The sequence below is a fragment of the Lepisma saccharinum genome, chromosome 29 (genome assembly GCF_977018435.1).
Source record: "Lepisma saccharinum chromosome 29, izLepSacc3.1, whole genome shotgun sequence".
Classification (NCBI taxonomy): Eukaryota; Metazoa; Arthropoda; class Insecta; order Zygentoma; family Lepismatidae; genus Lepisma; species Lepisma saccharinum.
The window spans coordinates 44,430,346-44,450,384 of record NC_139257.1 but is presented as its reverse complement, the minus strand read 5'-3'; the positions used below and the strand labels follow the sequence as shown (position 1 = coordinate 44,450,384).

Genomic DNA, 20,039 nt, shown 5'->3' with positions numbered 1-20,039 from the left:
TTTCCGGTCTAATAGAAGTTTGGGATAAATAAATACCTGGGCAATGCTGGGCAATCACTTAGTTAATAATAAAGAACATGTGTAGCCTTAGCATGATATTGACAGTGTGATACACACCTCGACATCTCTGAACACATCTCGAATGTCTGGTTTCCTCGAGCGAGAGCGCTGCTGTCGTCGTCGGACGGTGTGGTTGAGTGTGAGGACTCTCCTCCTCACTGCCTCTGCCTGATGCCGGGGCAACTGCCTCAGGGCAGGGTGAAGGTCTTCCTCCGATATCTCACGGCCCTCCTGGTAAGGCCTCGCCAAGTCTCCTAAACCAGCTGCTCGAAGCCACTCTGCTTCTTGTTCACCCTCTGGAATAAAAATATCCAAAGTCTTCAATCAAGATACAACTATCAAAAATTCACACCTTTGTACATTTTAAAATACTTTCAATAGAACATAATTTTGCATTTTCCTCGAGGCCTTTAAAAACCCAGAAAAATATTAACAAAATCTTTATAATGCTGTTGCAAATTGATATTTTATAATCAATTCAATACAAATTGTTTCTAGCTGTACTATTACACGAACACTGCTAATTGCGAGAAGGATGTACGAAAATGTTTAGAATGTAAAGGTTACTATAATTTTTAATTCTAAAAACCTAGAGGGTTACTGGTTGAATTAAGTGGATGAGTTAAAAGGATACATGGGAATATCACACAAAAGCAAATAACTGCCAGGAGTCAGGTTTTGATTATAGTTCTAGATTTGAAACAACAATAATCATATTGCAGCAGCTTATTTGCTCATTGGAATATTATTTAATTTGGAATTTTATATTCACTCAGAATTTTTTTTCACACTGTAGTTATTTTGTTCAATCTTCAGGACACAATTCAAAATTCTACAAGTCAGTTTACAACGCATAAACAGTGCATGAATTTGACCATTAAGAATGCATCAGACAATGTCCCTAGTTATCTAGTCCACCCCTTCCAACATGCATAGTCGTGCGTACGGGGGGGGGGGGGGGGGCCTAATCATGGACGTCCGCAGATTTTTTCCACTGAGGGACAAGCAAGGTTTTTTTCCCATGGGGCATATTACCACGATAATAGTGTTGCCCCCTCAAAAAACACCTCTTGAATTTGAAATTATCGCATTCCTACATCCCCATTTTAATGATTAATGTAAATTATTATTACTGAAATCAAATTATACGTGTGAAAATGTACTTTTAGGTTGACATTCGGTTTCTAAGGGGAGATGTGGCCACCCTTGTCCCCCTTCCAGACGTCCATGCCCTATATAATTATACTATCACCAAGAAATTTAGGATAGAGGAATCTTTTCGCCGTTATTAAACGATATTATATTCCTAAAGAAAATGAGAATTATTTTCAAGGCAATGAAAGTTCAAAGCAACTACGAGGGAAGGGGTGCAGTGGCGCAACCACAGAGGGGCAGGGGACATTGGCCCCCATCCTTGGACGGAAATCAATTTTAGAGGAGCAAACATGGAATTAGTTTTCACGTCTTTCTTGCATTATTTCCTACAGACGGCCAAGAGCACATGCAAAAAGGGGGGGGACACAGACCTGCACAATTGCCCCCTCGATTTCAAATTTTATACAAATAAAAATACGTTTCGTAAAATGTTCTTGATCGCTTCGCTCGCAACGCCTGCTTTTCTTGCAGTCTTGTCAAGTTCAGAGCCGTAGCTAGGTGTTGGCGGGAGTTGGACCTGGACGCCGAACGATCTAAATAAAAAAAATAAAAAAATGTAAAAGGGAATGCCATGGCATTCCATGAAAATTTTTGCGCCAAATTAAATCAATATTGTTTTCATTTTGCAAAAATTTGGATCTGAAAATTGTGTCTCTTATAATTAATTATCTTTACCTTCATTATAGCTGTATCTGTGGTTATATATCCTTGCATGTTGTGTAAATGAGTAAATTGGGTTGCCTATCTACAAGGCTGCAAAACTTAATATGCCACTTTTATTTTCATGTGACGACATCCATTCGTGTAATTCATAGGAAAATCAAAGGTAACGAAAATTGGATACTTACATGGAGGGTCAACGGGGTAACTTGCCCCCACTCCCTCCTCCCCGAGGAAAAAATCTTACACACTTAATTTATACTCTAATATTATACATATATATCCGGCTATTACTTGTACATATTATTTTTAGTAATTTTACATAGTATACAGGGTGTCTCATAAGTAATAGCGTAAACTGGCACAGGTGAAAGTACACGATAATAGGAGCAAAAAGGTCTCAGTAAACAAGATAATCGCGAATGTGTGATTACAAGCCACCACTGACTTCATTGTTTGTAAACGTCGTCTTAGTTGGTAAAATGCTAACAATGTGTGGTTACAAGTTGTCATTGATTGCATTTTGTAAACACCGAGAGATTTACTCCTTGCGCGGTCCGAGGTTTGCTCTTTGTTTACAAAACAGAACATTTCCGAGAGGTGGCGTTGCAATCAAACAGAACATTTCCGAGAGATGGTACGGCTTGTACCCACACATTCGCACATATTATTAGCATTTTACCAACTAGGACGACGTTTACAAAGAATGAAGTCAGTGGCGGCTTGTAATCACACATTCGCGATTATCACGAAAACTGCTCGTTTGCAGACCCATGTTTACTGAGAGTTTTTTGCTTCTATTATCGTGTACTTTCCCCTGTGTCAATTTGCGATATTACTTTTGAGACACCCTGTATACATTTTTTACATATTTACTTCTTTCACGTAGTCCTTTATCACTTTTCTTTTTATTGCTGTTTTAGTTCTCCTTTCAACTGTTGCTACCCTGTGTCTTATTTCGAAATTTTAACGCCGAACTCCGTGGCAGAGAATTGTAAATATCCCGTGAATAGCTCCTATAGTCAGGGGGAATTGGCACTAGGCTGTCCTGGGCTATAGTCTGGGGGCAGCACCTAAATGAAACGCTGAAGAATATAAGTGTATAGTTTTGTTGAAGTTTAATGAAAAAATTAATCAGATGTGTCTATATTTTAAAAGTTGCAAGTGTATTAATACAGTGGAAGTGATGATGATAATAATGTTGGAAGGCCCAACAACAATTTTTATAAGTCCACCCTGTCTATATCCTTGTTACAACATCATTGAATTTGCATTCCTTTTCTACTGAATTGTTGTTGTAGTTCACTTTATGCACAGAAAGGCTAATCGAAACTGGACCTACAGTTGAAAGTGGGATCCGAACCACTATGCGCCTCCACCGGGGATCGAACCCGGTACCCCTTTATTACAAGGTTGCGAGGCTACTACTGGACCATCGGGGAGGTCACAAGCCCTCCTTTCCAATCATTTTCTGGCATCGTTGCTGGTTTTGAAATTTCAGGATGAAGAAACCTCGACTTTCGAGCCCTCCCCCATATATAAGTTTCTTCGGATGCCTATGAAAACATGCAACAAACCAAGTTACGTCGTAACAAAATATTTATTGTTTATTTGTTTCATTTATGTACAGTGGGATCCATGAGTATTACCGTGCAAATTGTCCATCACCATGTTCGTGCACTTTATTTCACCCAATAAGAGCTTCAAGAATTAAAATAAAACTCAAAGCAAGCTGTTTACATCTTCTGCACCAGCATATATAAAAATCCATAGCTTAAAAACACATAGGATGTATGAGAAAAAACAATGAAAATAGTCATGGACAATTTGTACGGTAATACTCATGGATCCCACTGTACATGTTCGTTTGAATCAATGTTATTCTGTAAGTGCATCCCACGTATAGGAGTGCCTGTATTGTCATATCTTGTTTTATCACAACTCCGCAAAAATAAGGAGTTGGTAACTATGAAAAAAGATTGAGATTTTGCTGACTTTTTGGTTATGAAAGAAAAATATGCAAGATGACTTTATTGTAAGTCTAAGTTTGTGTTATTGCAAGTCCTTTTGTGGTAATATTGTGTGCTGGGCAGAGCGGTAGCGAAGGGTTAAGAATATTCAGAGCATGAGACTCCCAGGGTTCATTCTTCTCCGCTGCCACTCCGACCAGGCACTGGGAAAGGGTAGCTGCCATTCACTATTACTATTGTTAGTCAACAATGCAAATAAATAGCTGTGAATTTATATTATAATCTATTCTATATAATGAAATGAAAACAAAGAATAAAAAAAAATAAAAACAAAAGGTACAACTCTCCCACCCATTTTTGTTTACTTAAACTAAAACCCCATTGGCCAAGAAAAAAAATGAAATAGCTATTTGAAATTTTGAGTTTAGTTCAGTTCGTGCACGTTCCAGATTCAACTAGATAAATTTTAGGTCCACACGCTTAACTTCACATTTTCTCAGTCCGTGAGGGTCTAGTAGACGCGGGGCGATAGTAAGAAATGCCACTGGCACTACTGAAGTCGGGCTTCACTTACTTGTCTGGATCAGCTATCTCCCCTCGGCGTAGCACAACTCAATGGAAGATGAGTCCTCCCATCAGTGGCGAAGATATAGTACAAGCAATGCAAGCACTGCTTGCACTATTACAATAGTATTTAATGTATTTAATGTTGAGTGCCTTATTTAGTTTCTATCGCACTCGATTTCGCGAAATTTAACGGCCGCAAACTCTCTCAGCAGCCCGTTGGCAAGCACCAAACTCTCTGCTTGCAGCCACTGCGCGGGAAACCAACGCTTCTGAAGTATCATATGGCGAAGGGTAGATGCTGGTGAAGGTACGGTCCCCAAACCACTAATAAAAGCTCTGCTTTTCGGAGCTTTTCGGCTTCTCTCGAAAACAGCCGAGCCAAGCAGACAGCAGACACTACTAGCAGAAAACATATAAGTGTTAACATGATCTCAAAGATGTATATTTGCTTTATTATAAACACAGAATTATTGAAATAAATCATTATAACTGTTCCAATTCCACGTAAACATACTTTAAAGCATTACTTTAACTTTCACGATTTGTAAAACATGTTGTCCCCGGCGCTGGAGAGCACTGGAATCTGCAGAACAGCTGGCTATTGTCCGCCTCACACTCTCTCATCTCAAATTGCAACGCCACGCCAGTGTTGACAACTACTACCAAATAATTTACACGATATTTTTCGTGAGTTTCCATACAAACAAATTCAATAAACTGATGTTTTTTCGATAACACTTATGTCAAGAAAGCAATGAAACACTCTTCTGAGACCTGCAAATAGCAAAAACGTTAAGTCCTAAATGCTATCAAACTCAAAATACTATTTTTATTAATATGATACATAGTCAAAAAAAAGAACCGGCGTATTTTAGTCCTGTTCTAATGACTTATTATTCCAATGCTTCATATAATTTTAAGCTTCAAGTCAGTTATTTTATTCTACCGTGAACAATGATTTTTACAACGAAGTTGGTATCACTTTTCTGTTAGTTTCGGAGCTTTTCGGAACATTTTCCATTTGTGTGGGAAGAACGAGTGGTTCAAGTAAGAGTTCTCTTTTGTTTGGTGTGCTGAGAATTTACCAAAACAAACATGGATATTTCAAATTGTGTACGGGAAACTGTAAGTAATAGCAAGATATAGATACTATATCAATAACGTGACCAAGAATTTGAACTAACAAGCATGGCTGTTGAGAGAGGAGTTGGGGATTATTATTATTATTATTTAAAATGCCCTTTCTCTCCTAGAAAAACTGGGACAACAACCCCCTTCTCCCACTCTTTCGGAGTACTGCATTGCTTGCCTTCCCCTTAAGACCAAGCTTCGCCACTGCCTCCCATACACTGTACTTGTGTTTTATCCACTTCACCACAGGACACAAAGGACAACGAAAGTTCTTCTCCTTCCCTCACTTAACACAATTTCACAATCCTTCTCTCGTCAGATCTAAAAACACACTCTCTTGGAAAACGCACGTTTTTCTCTTCCAGCAATTTTCTTAAAGAAGGGGAAGAGATAGCCAATCAGTTCGTCAGTTTTATCGCCCTTTGGCTCCTCTGTCGTCCCTTGGACCAATGGTCACCCGTCTTTCATGGTTCCATTTAACATTTTGCACAAAAAGAAGAAAAAAAAAGTCACTTCTTGGAGACCCCTCTTTTCACCACACACACAACTGCCAACTCGTGTCCTTATTTACCCCTAACTGTTCCTGTATAAAATCTATGTTGAAGCTATTGCACTCTATTATTCCATGTATAAAAACTCATCACGCCTATGCAATGGATAGAGGATCCGATTATTAATTATTTGAACAAAATTATGACAATGTAAAGTTTAGTTAATTATATGGGGTTTTGGTTATGCTGGATTCTGGGGTGTCGCTGGAATGTAGGAGTTGGGGTAGCCGTACGGCCTCTCTGTCTCCTGGGTCGGCAAAGAAAAAAACAAGAAACGGTCGACTAAGAAAAACCAAGAGAAAAAATTATGGGCTTGCCAACGAGGAAAGAAAATACGAAAAATTAATAGCATAATCTACTAATAATAACAAAATATAGGTGCGCAGTACAATTGTGATGATTGTACTGCTTATAATCTGTTGCAAATAGCAGAGCTGCAATTAAATTAAAAGATTGGCCTCTGTAAGGCTTGTGTAAAGTAAGTATCTCAGTGGAAGTGTCTTTTAAACGTGTGTTGTTAACGAGTTGCTAGTTAAAGTTATTGCTGTCAATAAATCGTTAATTATGCGATATTAAGACTATTACTTAAACCCAGCAAGCCCTGGATGTAGAAGAGTAAGCACACTCCTAGCCGGAATTTTCTATTTCCAGTCAACTTGTAAATGCGGTTTCATTTCTTGCTCTCTGATTGGTTGTTGGAAACTTACGGTGCTGTGATTGTGAGAATGTCTTATTTCCTATTTTTAGCGCAAATTTCCTGCTTTCTAATGTAACCTAACCTAACCTAACGTACAGCGCAAACAAGATATTCTCACAATCACAGCACCGTAACTTTCCAACAGCCAATCAGAGAGCAAGAAATGAAACCGTATTCACAAGTTGACTGGAAAAAGAAAATGCGCAGCCGGGGGACGTAGCAACCACCATGATTATAATTCAACTGCAATGTCATTTTCAGGGAAACGTTTCAAGGAGACTGAATTTTCGTAAGTTTTCCCTGAATGAGTTTTGGGATACATTTCTGTTTGCGCTCATAATCGTTGCAGTCGTACCACACCAAGGGACGTCTACACCTTCTACACGAGCGAAGGTCAGGGAAAAAGAAACTCCCTTGCAGGAAACTGTCTCGAGTGGGTATTAATAAACTTCCTTCCGGCGATAAGAAGAGGAAGAGGGCGCTCGAATCCGTGTTGTTTTAAAAAGACGGATGATGAGAGGAACTAACGCAGCCGACAACTCATAAGTGTAACTTGGCGGGAGGAAAGGGGGAGTTGTACCCTCGCAAAAAATTAGATTTATTATTAAAATTTACAAGTTAAGTTGAAGTGAGACGTGTCTAAGATGAAACGTGTTATGATTGAGGTAGGTTTACGAAACCTCAGAGGCTCTCAGCAAAAGAACAGTTTGGGCATTTTACGCCCACGAACACGAGATCTCTTCTGCGTCACCTGGCCAAAATAGCTTCGGAACTTTGAACGATGGGAAAGTAGTCAGCTCATCACGGCGAGAAGTCGCCGCAAATTCGCAAAAAAGAAAGGAACCACAAATTGCATCCCGTTATCCGGAAGCGACTTTTCATTTTCCTCTGCGGGTTGTGGGTATCAAAACTGGACAGCAATGAGCGTAATTTCGTTTCTTTCTCTTTCCCAGTTTTCTATCTAAAGAATGTTTTACTCTTTCTCTTTGTTCCTCTCAACGCAAGCTACATTATTGCACCGGACTGTCCTTCCTAGCGTCTTTTTTAACGAGGGCTGATCAAAAAGTTCGCGGCCTATCGAAAAGATGGCGACTAGATGTGGATTAGCCGTGGGGTATGTATAACATAGCAATGGCCTACAACGACTAAATCTGTTCTTTTTTAAGAATGACTTCTACTGAGGAAAATGTTTGTTGTTTGCTACGGGCTTCACGCATAAAATAAAACGCACTAATTTTATTATATTTATTTTATTCATGCATTATTGATTCAGTGCGCACCGTTGATCAAAGCATCTGATCCCATGCCTTTTTCAATGCAACAAGAAAAAATGATATTGAATGAATTGTTGAGACGAACGAAGAGACATACTGGCTCAAAATTATGAACGTTTTACAATATATAACATTACTGGGTGCAAAGTCACCACCTTAAAATAAATTTTGGGGGCAAGGTTGGTATAATCAATATTATATATATTTAAATATATAATATCTGTTCCTCTACGTGAATTTTGGAGGAGCAGAAGGTACTTTGCCCCCTAAAGTCGGCGCCTGTGAATGGTATTATAACATAATTATAAACATTAGGACGGAAAAATTATAAGAAGAGTTCCAAATAACTTAACTTAGTTTAGAAATAAGTCTATGAAATATCTGATACGTTTTAGCGTGTCGAGTAATATGATAAAAACAATGCTTATGTAAAGTAGACGGATTCTAGTGCATATTCAATATATAATGCATTTAGAAGCATGCCTGTGGCTATAGCTTTCATGGCCCTTCTTCTTATATTAATAAATGCGTTCACTTTTTCTCTGTGTACACGAAACATCAATGCGGTTGGCTATGGTAATGAGTGGAAAGTGGGTTTGTTACATCGTTTCGAGAGCTTTCTGAAGACCAGTACTCCAAAAATGCATTTTATCACACTCAAATGAGGAACATCTTATGCAGAACAATATCCGTGATGATGCAACACACTATCTAAGTGCTTGATAACAGCGAACAGCTTATCCATATTAACTATACACACAATGTTTCATCTGGTTAACGTGCCGGAGTGGTTCATGGGTCCCGAGTTCGAATTGGTGTCCTTTCTGAGCGTCCCTTCAAATTCACCATATCATCACCCATCCCCATCTTCGCGTTAGCCAAAAGTGGCACAAAAGCGATGTCAAATTACGATATCAATCAATCGATCAAAAAATCCCTGCTGTTTCTGTGTATTGCGACTATAGCACATTATCTCAGGCAGCGGCATTATCGAAATTTACGGGAAATCGAATCGAACCTAAAAAACACTAGCACATGCATGCTTGAATGGAGGAAACGATCGAAGACTACCGATAAAGCAATATAGTTAGATAACTTTATTTATTTCCTTGATTGAATCTACATGTTTATGCACATGTTTTGGCCACATAAAAATCCGAATCTTAAAATCATTATACAATTCTTTTCCGTTATTGGTGTACGTGTATCACTTGAGAAAGAGAAGCAGCAATTTATATGGGAACACTTTTTTTCCTTCTAACAAACGCATGGTCAAATCTGCGTGTCGGAGAAACTGTTAAACGGTCTTGAAAATACAGGGTGTCCCAGAAACTGATTACAAACTTTATTCATATCCGCTATATGCAATGTAGAGATGTGAAAGTGGTGCCAAAATGTTGGAAAACTAACCAAGTTTTTTTGTTCCAGGTTTGAGTAACGTGGCTGTAGTGTAGCAGTGTCAGTGCCAAGGAAACCGGAAATGTTCACAAATCAGGAAAAAGCTCAGTGTGTCCCCTGGTATCATTAGGCAACAAAGCATGTACAGTTTGCACTTTGTATGCACGAAACTTTGGCTGATGTTTTACGTTGTTTGAAATCGCTATGGTTGATGGTCGGCCACTTCTTGGTAAGTCAGCAACAGATTCTGTGGTCTTGAACTTGTCATAGCACGACTTAATGCTCTCGACATTGGGCGGCATCTTTCCATACGTTGTTTGAAAGTTCCTCTTCACTGTTATTGGTGACCAGGTCCCGTGATACCAGAAGACACACTGATCTTTTTTTCCTGATTTGTGAACATTTCCAGTTTTCTGGGCACTGACACTGCTACACTACAGCCACGTTACTCAAACCTGCAAAAAAGAAACTTGGTTAGCTTTCCAACATTTTGGCACCACTTTCACATCTCTACATTGCATATAGTGGATATGAATAAAGTTTGTAATCAGGGAAAGACTTCTGGGACACCCGGTATAACGAGAAATTATTTTATTAGTGTGGTTCTAGCACGTATGTTCATTCCTCTGAGACTGGCCTGACCAACTGCTTCAACCTAAGCTTTGGAGGACCACAATGAACCAAAATGTTGAAGCCTATGCTGTTACATGTGTCCGAAATGAGAAAAAGGTGATCGCCTGTAAACTACAGACGTTCATTATTCGCTGCTTGAAGATAATTTTGAACATTCTTTGGCTAAAAGCTCCTCCTCCGTGACCGTGCGGTCTAAGGCGCTGCGCATTGGGCTCCGATCGCGGGTTCGAGTCCCGCTAGGTTCTCAGCCTGTGTATAGGGCCGGTGGCAACCCACCATCGTGAGGAAATTGGGGAGCTGCGAATGAGTAGCGTAACCTGGTCTGGGAAATCTCCTGTAACGGCTGAGGCTTCGACGTGATGGCCACACGTCACTCTTGCCGCTGACCAACTCTGACACGTGAAGAAGAGAAGTGCCTGTTGCAAAAGCACTCCTCTAACTGCTTGTCAAGAAGTCCATCGGTTACGAAAGCGACCTCACCACACCCGTTCAAGGCGTTGTGGTTTTTGGAAACTACGGAATCACGGATGAAAGGGTGTACAATTACGCGAAGGTTCCGGCAAAGTCATTACTGAAGAACCGACAATCACCACCGGAAGAACAAAAAACTGCCTCATGCTTATCTGAAAAAATATCACAGGAAAGTGTGGTTTTGTGTCTGGCATCTCAAGGTGATTGGAACTCAATCCTTAACTTTCCTTGTCCCAACAAATACCTAAGGAGTCTGTGGCACTTTCTTTCCTTGGTGAGTTTACAAAATGTCTCGTTTTCTTGAGACCACTCTTGGCTGTGAAATGATACACTTTCTGCTCGAATTTTTGATTGATTGATTGATTAGGTTTATTTTACTTCGCTTTTCTGCCACTCTTGGCTAATCACTAAGATGAGAATGATAGATGATATAATGAAATTGATGAAGGGACACTCACAAATATCACCCATGCCGGGATTCGAACCTGGGACCTCTGACGTCGGATGCTTGAATTATGATCTCGCCTTTAGAAGGCACTGGGTTAGAGTCCCGTCCGGACAGTTGTCGTCTATATACTCTTTTCCATCCCTACCGATTTCCTTTAAATGCACCTTCACTGCGGGTCCAACCCAACGAACATCGGGACTTAAAGGCAACAGTCCCTGATGACGCGTCGTCGCCTTCTAATCAAGGGGTCCCGGGTTCGATACCCGGTGCAGGCACATAGTACTGCCACTTTAAACTGTAGGTGCAGTCCCGATTAGCCTTACTGTACATAAAGTGGACATACAACACCAAATCAATCAATTAAAGACAACAGACCCACTTCGTACACAATGCAAGGTTCTCCGTTGTGACAGATACGAACAAGGGACTGCAGAATGCTTACTTTGACAAATCATGTTCTTTCAACAGTGTGCGAATGAAACTTACTGTTTTTAGAGCACTCAGATAAAAAAAAACACATGGAAATTCACTCGCTTGGCGGGGGAAGGTGGTAATTGCAGACTTTCATTATTAATAATTACACGAAAACATCCAAGTAACATCGTTTTTGTTGGAGGGAGCTTCGCCATTTTGTGCGTGACCTTGTGCTTGTCGTGCAGCGAAAAATTCAAGAAAAAAGAGCAAGTAACACGACACCCTTCAATAGCGACGATGGAATTCGATACGTTCGTCAAACGGCTGTTGCACCAGTGAATGGAGCTTATTTTAATAGAACACTACTGCAAAAGGGAGCCCGCTGGTTTTTTTGTCGGGGGGTGGGCAGAGTAGTAGAAATTTTTATTAATTATTATTATTTATAATTATTTATATTATTGATGCTATTATTACTGATATTATTATTGTTTTGTTGCTGTTATTATTATTATTATTACATTACTACTACTTATGTTTTTTTAAATGACATACATTGATAATTTCCATATTCTGTATATCTATATATAATTTGCATAACTGTATACTTGACATTAATAAATGTAGGACAAAAAGTAGTTTTTACAGTGAGGTAATCAGTGTAAAATGTAACCCTATTTCAAATAATAATAATATTAATAATAATAAAGTAAAAAAGTAAAGTGCTCCCCTGTGCTTAGAAACCACGCCATGAAGGCGTATAGGGGGGTGTGGGGGTAACGCCTCACACTTGGGGAGTAAAGGCGGTCAGGGGCGTGATGCTGATCACATCACCCCCACTCATGACCGGATCAAGAAATAATAATAATAGTTGCTATAACTTACGGTCTGTAAGTCACAGAAAACAATACTTTTGTTATAAAATATCTCTACAATTTCACCATTCGAATTACATTAATTCTCAGGGGGGAAAGTGCCCCCATTCACCCCCTGCGGGCGCCCATGCTACTGCATGACATTCCACGGTAATCGAACAATTTGGGTGTGTAACAACGGCATCATATACATCCCGAGGCGCGTTGCAGGGAAGCAAGTATTTCAGCTTCTAGCTGTCCCAATTTTTATTGGCGGTGACTGTACAATCACGAAAAAAAGGAACGTGATATTAAATATTAATTTTATTTTTTTCGATTCATGCAAATGACTCTTTGGCAAGCCCTCGTGTATTTTAACCAGGTTGATTCTACTCTGACCTTGCGCAGCATGTCGAATTCTACCAAGGACGTTCAATATTTAGGGCAGAATTAATTAAAATAATCCTGCGCTTCCAGCTAATAACCAACAAAGCCTTGAACTAACGAAATATATATGGAGGAAAAGGCGATCAGCATGCAGGCGGAAGGAAGATAAAGAAGAGGCTACGGAAGTATGGAAGAGAAAGGAGTCACATCAATACGGAATGTGGAAATTAATTATCGTAAATCAATTATTATCATTTCTCACCGCATATGAACCTGAGTTATACGAATATCAAGGTGAAGAGAAAATAATACGTGCAACTGAGAATTACTTACACATCAGATTTAGATATCATGTCATATGAATATTAAAATACAGTAAAACTTCGTTAATGCGGACCCCGATAAGCCGAACTTCGCTTATTTCGGACAGGCAAAGGGGGGGAAAAAAAGCAGAATGCAAGGTTTTAAATGTGGCTAGAAGTCAAGAAGATAACTTCCCAAAGAAAAGGCAGTCAACCATTGATGAAATTCTGTTTCCCGCATACTTTGTACTGTACTGTATTAGGCCTATGCCCTTTAAATACACCATAATAAACGTATTTTGTTGCTATAAACGGAGTTTTAATGCACTTTCTACTGTTCTTTTAGGTTATTTCAGTTAATCCGGACTTTCGTTAAGCCGGTCAACTTATCTCCCCCATTAGTCCGGATTAACGAGGTTTTACTGTACTGTAATTGTATCTATTTTGAGGAACAAGGTACAGAGTAATACAGGTGATTTCTGTCATATAAAGTGCAAAATTAACGAGTCTAAAAGTTTGATTCCTAAATTCACTAATGCACTTCCCGTATAAATTTTACTTTCTGGTCAAGCGTATTAAATTTCCTCTTTCTGTTCTCCATTGCACACCAGTAGCAACTGAAAATATTCACTGAGGGGACAGCTGTTCTGTTTTGATTTAGGAACACGGCAAACGTCAACTATCACCTATCCTTTTTCGTATTTGAATCTTGCCTTGTGTTTTTGTAACGACAAGAAATGAATACTTCTGTGACATTGTTGTGGCTCGGTTACGTACAAATCAACTGTATTTTATGAAAATTAAAGTTCAAATCAGCAACCCTGAGACCTTCTGTAAACAAAACCACGTGCATGAAGAAAGCATTGCAAACTCATAGAAGTAAAATAATCCACACGAAAATCCAGCGTTGTTACAGGATTCATTACGTAAGGTAAAACAACGGCCAATTTGTAGTATGGGATACGCTGCCGCAAATGACGTCTCACTTTAAAGCCAATGCTCTTTCTTTTGTACTTATTGCTTCACCTGTATGGTTAACTCTTTGCACCAGTAATCATTTCCCATAAAAGTGGCTTCTTTCTTGCATGCGAATTGAATATATTTTACTTGAATTTTTTTAGACAAAATTATATAACATGGTAATGTATATTTCTAAGATTTGATATAGATAGGAGTGTATTTGAAATTTGTTTGTAGATTTTATGTACATTGTATCTTATGTCAATAAAATATATAATGGGCATAAACAACCATATACAATGCTGTAAGTCCAATAAATATATTGATGATGATGATCAAAACAAGACAAAGAAAGTTCGTAAATTTTTTGCGGTTGGAAACTTTGACAAGCATCCTGATAACGATTTTTGTTCCGCCAAATATAGTGCATTTCGTAAAATAACTTGGTGACATGGCAAGGCAAGATATGTGTGAACATTTTGTAGGAATATGCATTGTAACTTTCAATGAGCTTAGAGATTTGTGTACATAATGATATTTCATAATATATATTTCAAAAGAGTATATAGATCTTGCTCAAGATAGGGACAGATGGAAGGCCTGTGTTGCTGCAGCCATGAACCTTCGGGTTTAAGAAGGCTAGAGAGTTAGTTAGTAGGTTAATGATATTTCATAACATTGGTTATTTTCTAAAAATAATCATGTGAACAGCTAGGAAGTAGTGCCACTTTCAACATGGCGAGTTCTATGCATGCGGATAGGTCTGTGTTCAGTGATACACCCAATCGGTGAGACGGTTTCTTTACAGAAGGTCTCAGGGTTGGTGACTTACACTTTAGTAAGTAACACGACCGAATTACGTACAGATAAGGTTTAATCAACACGTTCTTAAATTATATTTTACCTGGACCTACAGTAATTTACATATAAAACAGAATTACGCAAACTGATTTACGTATAAAGCAGTCTCAACTGTAGTTACACTTAATTAGTGATTCAGCTTCACGTGTGTATCACTCGGATTGGACTGTTTTCTCAATACCGTGCATGATGTCGCCTCTGACTGTTGTTCGCGCATGCGCAGTGAACGTTTTGTTTTAGGAAGAATTCACACCGAAGGAGGATTTCACCAGTTGAACGCAGGCTTGAGCGGCCTGTCATGCCGCTTTGATGTGAAACGTTCCTCTTGATTGGCTCGTTCCCAAACGACGTGTCGCTTGTCGCTTTGGTCTGAAGGCTACCTGAAAGTCATGCATTCCCCTCAGAAATTAGGTGAAACGGTTGAAAAACCTAAAAGTTTGCATTTTCTGACCAAGGACCAAAGCAATCGTTTTGGGGGCAAATCATCAGCCTAATTATTCATTACACATTTTTGTTCGCTTGTATGAGCTACTTTTTGAGTCCACTTTATGCACGGAGAGGCTAATCTGGACTGGACATACAGTTTAGTGGAAACTAAGACATTTTGTACCTCCACTGGTACCGAACCCGGGACTCCTTGATTACAAGGCACCGACGTTACCACTAGTCCATCGGGAGGACTAGTTACACATTTCAGAGATTTTTCTACACATTTACATACATGGAAGCCATGGTTGTCTAATCGGATAAGCGTCCGTTACGCGGGAGACCCGTGTACAATTCGCGGGATGGATGATCTAAGATCGGAATTTTTCCAGGGGTCGTCATTTCTAAAGGCGGCCGGAGCGTGGTGCTGATACCACCTAAAAAAAAAAAAAAAACAACAACAACAAAAAAAAAATTGCCGAGGCCAAGAATGCATGGTGCCCTATCTCCACACCACTCTTCATGGCATGGTGCAATGTGCATGGGGAACTTTACCTGTTGGCATTTCGCATGTTTTAGCTACATAAAAATGCCGTTCCCAGTCATCAATTGCGTGAAGAACGTGTGCCTTGGTGTTCCGCTTGCGAGGTGTAGGCGCTTTCTCTTCCACGAACAGACTCCAGGAAGAGCTGCGAGCCCTGGACGGAGGAACTGGACTGTGGAATACTGGAGAAACTCCAGCAACAATGGGATCCCCAGATTGTTTTCTGGCACGGAGCTACAAGCGACGATTCACTCTCTTTCCTGCTGTTTACGATCCCTGACACAGTAAACACGGATAACCTGTGGTTCCGCCTGCTACGTAACTGAAGGTGAAAATACGATGTTTCAGGAAGACAAACCACGTGTACTACTGCAGAGGCGTGGACTGCAAATAATTTGCACGGGATGGGACGAATAGCCAATATTGATTTCGTGTTTTAAGTCCTCTTTATGCACATTAAGGCTACTCGGAACTGGACCTACAGTTTAAAGTGGGATCCGAACCACTATGTGCCTCCACCGGGTATCGAACCCTGGACCCCTTGATTACATCTACAATATATAGCCAAAAGTCACCGGACACCCAGTGCTGTTCATTCCAAAGACACTAGCCAGGTAACCAATTAGATGTCGGAGCTTCATTCGCTATTATTACAGCAATTACTCTTCGGGACAGGCTTTTCACTAAGTTCTGGTATATTGCTGGTGGATTTTTTTTTCATTCGTCCTGTGGTGTCGTGAATAGTGCCTGCTGATTCCTCATCTTTTGAAGGTCAGCGGCGTTATACGATTTATCCGTTTGTTTCTTTCTTTCTTCGTTCATGCCTTTCTCAATCTCTCTCTTCTTTCGACTTCTCTCTCTCTACTCTATCTTTCTCCTTCCATTTCGCTTCCCTCCTTTTCTTTATCTTTCTCTGTCTCATTTGCCCTGCCACGTGTACGTGTTGTCTCCCTTCTTTATTCTCTGTGGATCTTCTTTGATTCTTTTCATTTGTCTCATTCTCTATCGCTTCTTTCATCTCTTCTCCCTTTTTCTTGCTGATGATGTCATGGAATCATGATGTCAATATATCTAACTTAAATGGGTATAGGTGTAGTATGTCTCCACATTGGAAGAATGCTTCCACATTGGTGTAGTACCGGCTGGCCAGAATTAAAGTTACCCAACTCAGAGCCCTCTGTAGCCTGTTTGAGGATTCGTAGAACTCTTAAATTTGGTGAATCCACTATGCAGACCATGGGGAAGAGGATGACGATAAAAATAGTTCAATTTTCCGTCACCAGGTTGAAATGTGGCGCTGTACTTCCATGATGGGTTGTACAAATAATCACGTTAAGTGATTTAGCTGAGTTATTAATTAGAAAGACATTTGTTAGTGGCTGGAAGTTGCGAGAAAATAATCTCTCGGTTATTGCAAGATTGCAAGTAAAGGCAAATCCCTAACCAACTGGAGCAGTTTACGTCATTATTACAACCCATGGTTGTATTATTTGCATTAATAAAATTTTAACGTCTACGGATTCACGCATAACCACAGCGTACCCCCTGCGCATTGCAAAATGGAGGTAAGATCCCACGCATTTACAATCTCCGTAATTTGTGAAGATCATGTGATCAGCACCACGCTCCTGCCACAGTTAACCCCTGTATGACAGCTAGACTCCCTTGCAACTGAACTGTCGTGGCTTTCACCAATATTTGGAAGTAACAGCTATTTATTTTAGGAATGCTTACTTTATAGCTACTTTTACAAGTAAGTAAAAAAAAAGTTTTTTGCAATAGTAATGATATCGACAGTTTCAGTGAGGAAACCAGTCAAGTAAATCCTAATATATGTCAGGGCGGGATTGACACTCAACGCAGCTCGTCCACATATACGAGGGGTGTCCAAGCCGAATTTAGAATAAGGCGAACTTGTAGATATGTCCTATTGTGAAGAACTCTTTCAACCTCTTTGGATTTGTACGCAATACTAACATGAAAATCAAGACCACGAAAACGGAGAAGTGTCATGGACATGCGTCAATATTTTGTCAACCGTGGTTAACAATTTGTACCTTAGTTATTACTTTCTTCTACTGCATGTTTTATTAAAGAAAAGAAAGGCAGTCCGATCAATCATTAGCGCGAACAAAGAACATTGCACATAAAGTAATTAAATATGCCTTCCTAGTTAGAAAAGTCAAGAATACGTAGATAATGGTGATTAATAAAAATATTTAACAGTTAATGGGAGATAATGTTATCATGCAGTTTGATAGCACTTTTTGTCAACATTTGTATAAACTTTTCCTGAATGTGCTTCACAAAACAAAAAGTAGCTTTTTTATTAATGTACTCTGGTTGTACAATTCATTCCGTTCAACTTGTGTGTTTTTTTTGTCTGAGAAATAAAAACTTTGTTTCAACTGAATGTTATTTGCATTTACATGGTACGATTTTTACATGTAAAGACCATATCAATACTAAAACTCTAACTTTTGTACTTTTTCGCAACGCTCAAATACTTTCGATTTTGCGATATTGCAAAATGAGAAAAAGATCAACTGCATTCGATTCGAATTATGCAAACTTCCTACCGAACCGCAGATTCCACGGTTCAACGAACATCGCTTCATGCGGTGTTGCCAGATTCCACATACATATTTACTCCGTTGAATAACAATCTGTATAAAATCGGTTTCGCAATGTGGATTGACAATGATAATGGATTTTAAAAAAACAGATGTAAGGAGCTCAAAACAAGACCAATAATGTGTACGACTCACTACCCAATACTAAGAAAAAATTGTTTCGCAAAACTGAAAAGAACTGTTTTTTTTTGACAAATTTTAAAAATGTGAAAATTAACAATTGTGTTTAAAACCTTTCTGCCTGCATCGTACTAAACTTTTATCGCGACCGGACAACTTCTTTCTTATTTATAAAACTTGCAAAACTAAAAAAAAAAAAGGCACTTCTTTTTGTTCTCACGACGATTAGAACTCGAAAAAACAATGGTGAGCGCGGATTAAAGCTAAATTAAATAAGCTAAATTATTATGTAACTCGTTTATATGTAAGTCTACTGGTTAATTCTTAATTGCAGTCCAAACTCGAGTATCTATAATGTTTAATCCGATAGTAGGGGTAGCTACTTTGTGCCTATGAATATTCTGATATATTTCAGAACATAAATGACTCCAGCATATGATCTACACCAGTCCCCCAATCCCATATTCATCTAGAAAGTGTTGTTCGCATTTGCAGGGCTGATTTTTTCCTCAGAACTCCTTATCAGTCCCTTTCTTCGTAGCAAGTCACCAACAACAATACACTACAAAATATGAAACTTCTCACTCACCGTCGTAACTCCTTGGGCCGTACTCTTCGTCCAGGATATCGTCCAGCACCTTAGTCTCTGCTATTATCCTGCATTCGTTCCAGTAGTCCTGGAAATCCTGACTCACGTCTGCCTCCATGTTTGTTTCCACCGTCACTGCCTGTCTTCACTTCCACAATATCTCAAGGTCTCGTTGCATTCTGTCAAGATAAGAAAGAAAATAATTGATAAGCTTGATAACTCGACTGGGTACCGTATCTGGCTTTAACTTAAGACTACAATCAACGTTAGATATCGTCACCTGTTTTCATTGTGCTGCAGACAAGGTTGTATAAATATGTCAGATGTTAATATTTTCTATGCAGGATTGATTCATTTGCATTATTTTACTTTGCTTCTTGTGCCACTTTTGGCTAATTTGCGAAGATGGGAATGAGTGATGATATGATGAACGGACACTCACAAACATCCATGGCCAGGCCAGGATTCGAACCCGGGACCCCGTAGCGCGATGTGCTAACCACTCCGCCGCGGGGAGCTTTCTGTGCAGAAGGCATGATGTGATTGCAAGATAGATCTCGGAGTCACTCTCTGAATGACTTTGTTACTTGCCTGGCTCCCCTACACTTTACCTCCGCACTCGAGGTTCGGTGCACTTCGTACTCGGCTCAGATTTCTCTACGGGTATTTATTTTTCTTTGTACGACAATGCACGCGGGTTGCTACAAGTCAGCATAATTATATAATTAACTACAAGAGACAACGGATAACCTTTGCGAAACCTTATTACTATAGGGGATAAATTACCTTGTCCAGCATCTGTGAAATTAAAAAACTGAAATTTTGGATATTTTCTAAAAAGTTTAATTAACGTAAAATTTGAAGTATATACAAGTCGTATCCGAACGTTCATTTCTTTAATTATCGGGCCAAAACTCTAATTTTGATGTTGGAAATC

The 20,039-nt window shown here is 39.3% G+C and overlaps 1 protein-coding gene across 3 annotated transcripts in view; it reads right to left on the bottom strand.

Annotated features, from left to right (window-relative positions):
- conu (Rho GTPase-activating protein conundrum) overlaps nt 1-20,039 on the bottom strand; it is a 327,867-nt gene that overhangs the window by 33,209 nt on the left and 274,619 nt on the right. For all 3 annotated transcript variants that reach the window (XM_083114347.1, XM_083114348.1, XM_083114349.1), the window contains 2 exons: nt 19,103-19,281; nt 118-356 (listed from right to left, as the gene is read on the bottom strand). In XM_083114347.1, the coding sequence (XP_082970473.1) occupies nt 118-356; nt 19,103-19,220 (357 nt within the window). In that variant the 5' untranslated portion in view covers nt 19,221-19,281. The remainder of the gene's footprint in view (nt 1-117; nt 357-19,102; nt 19,282-20,039) is intronic.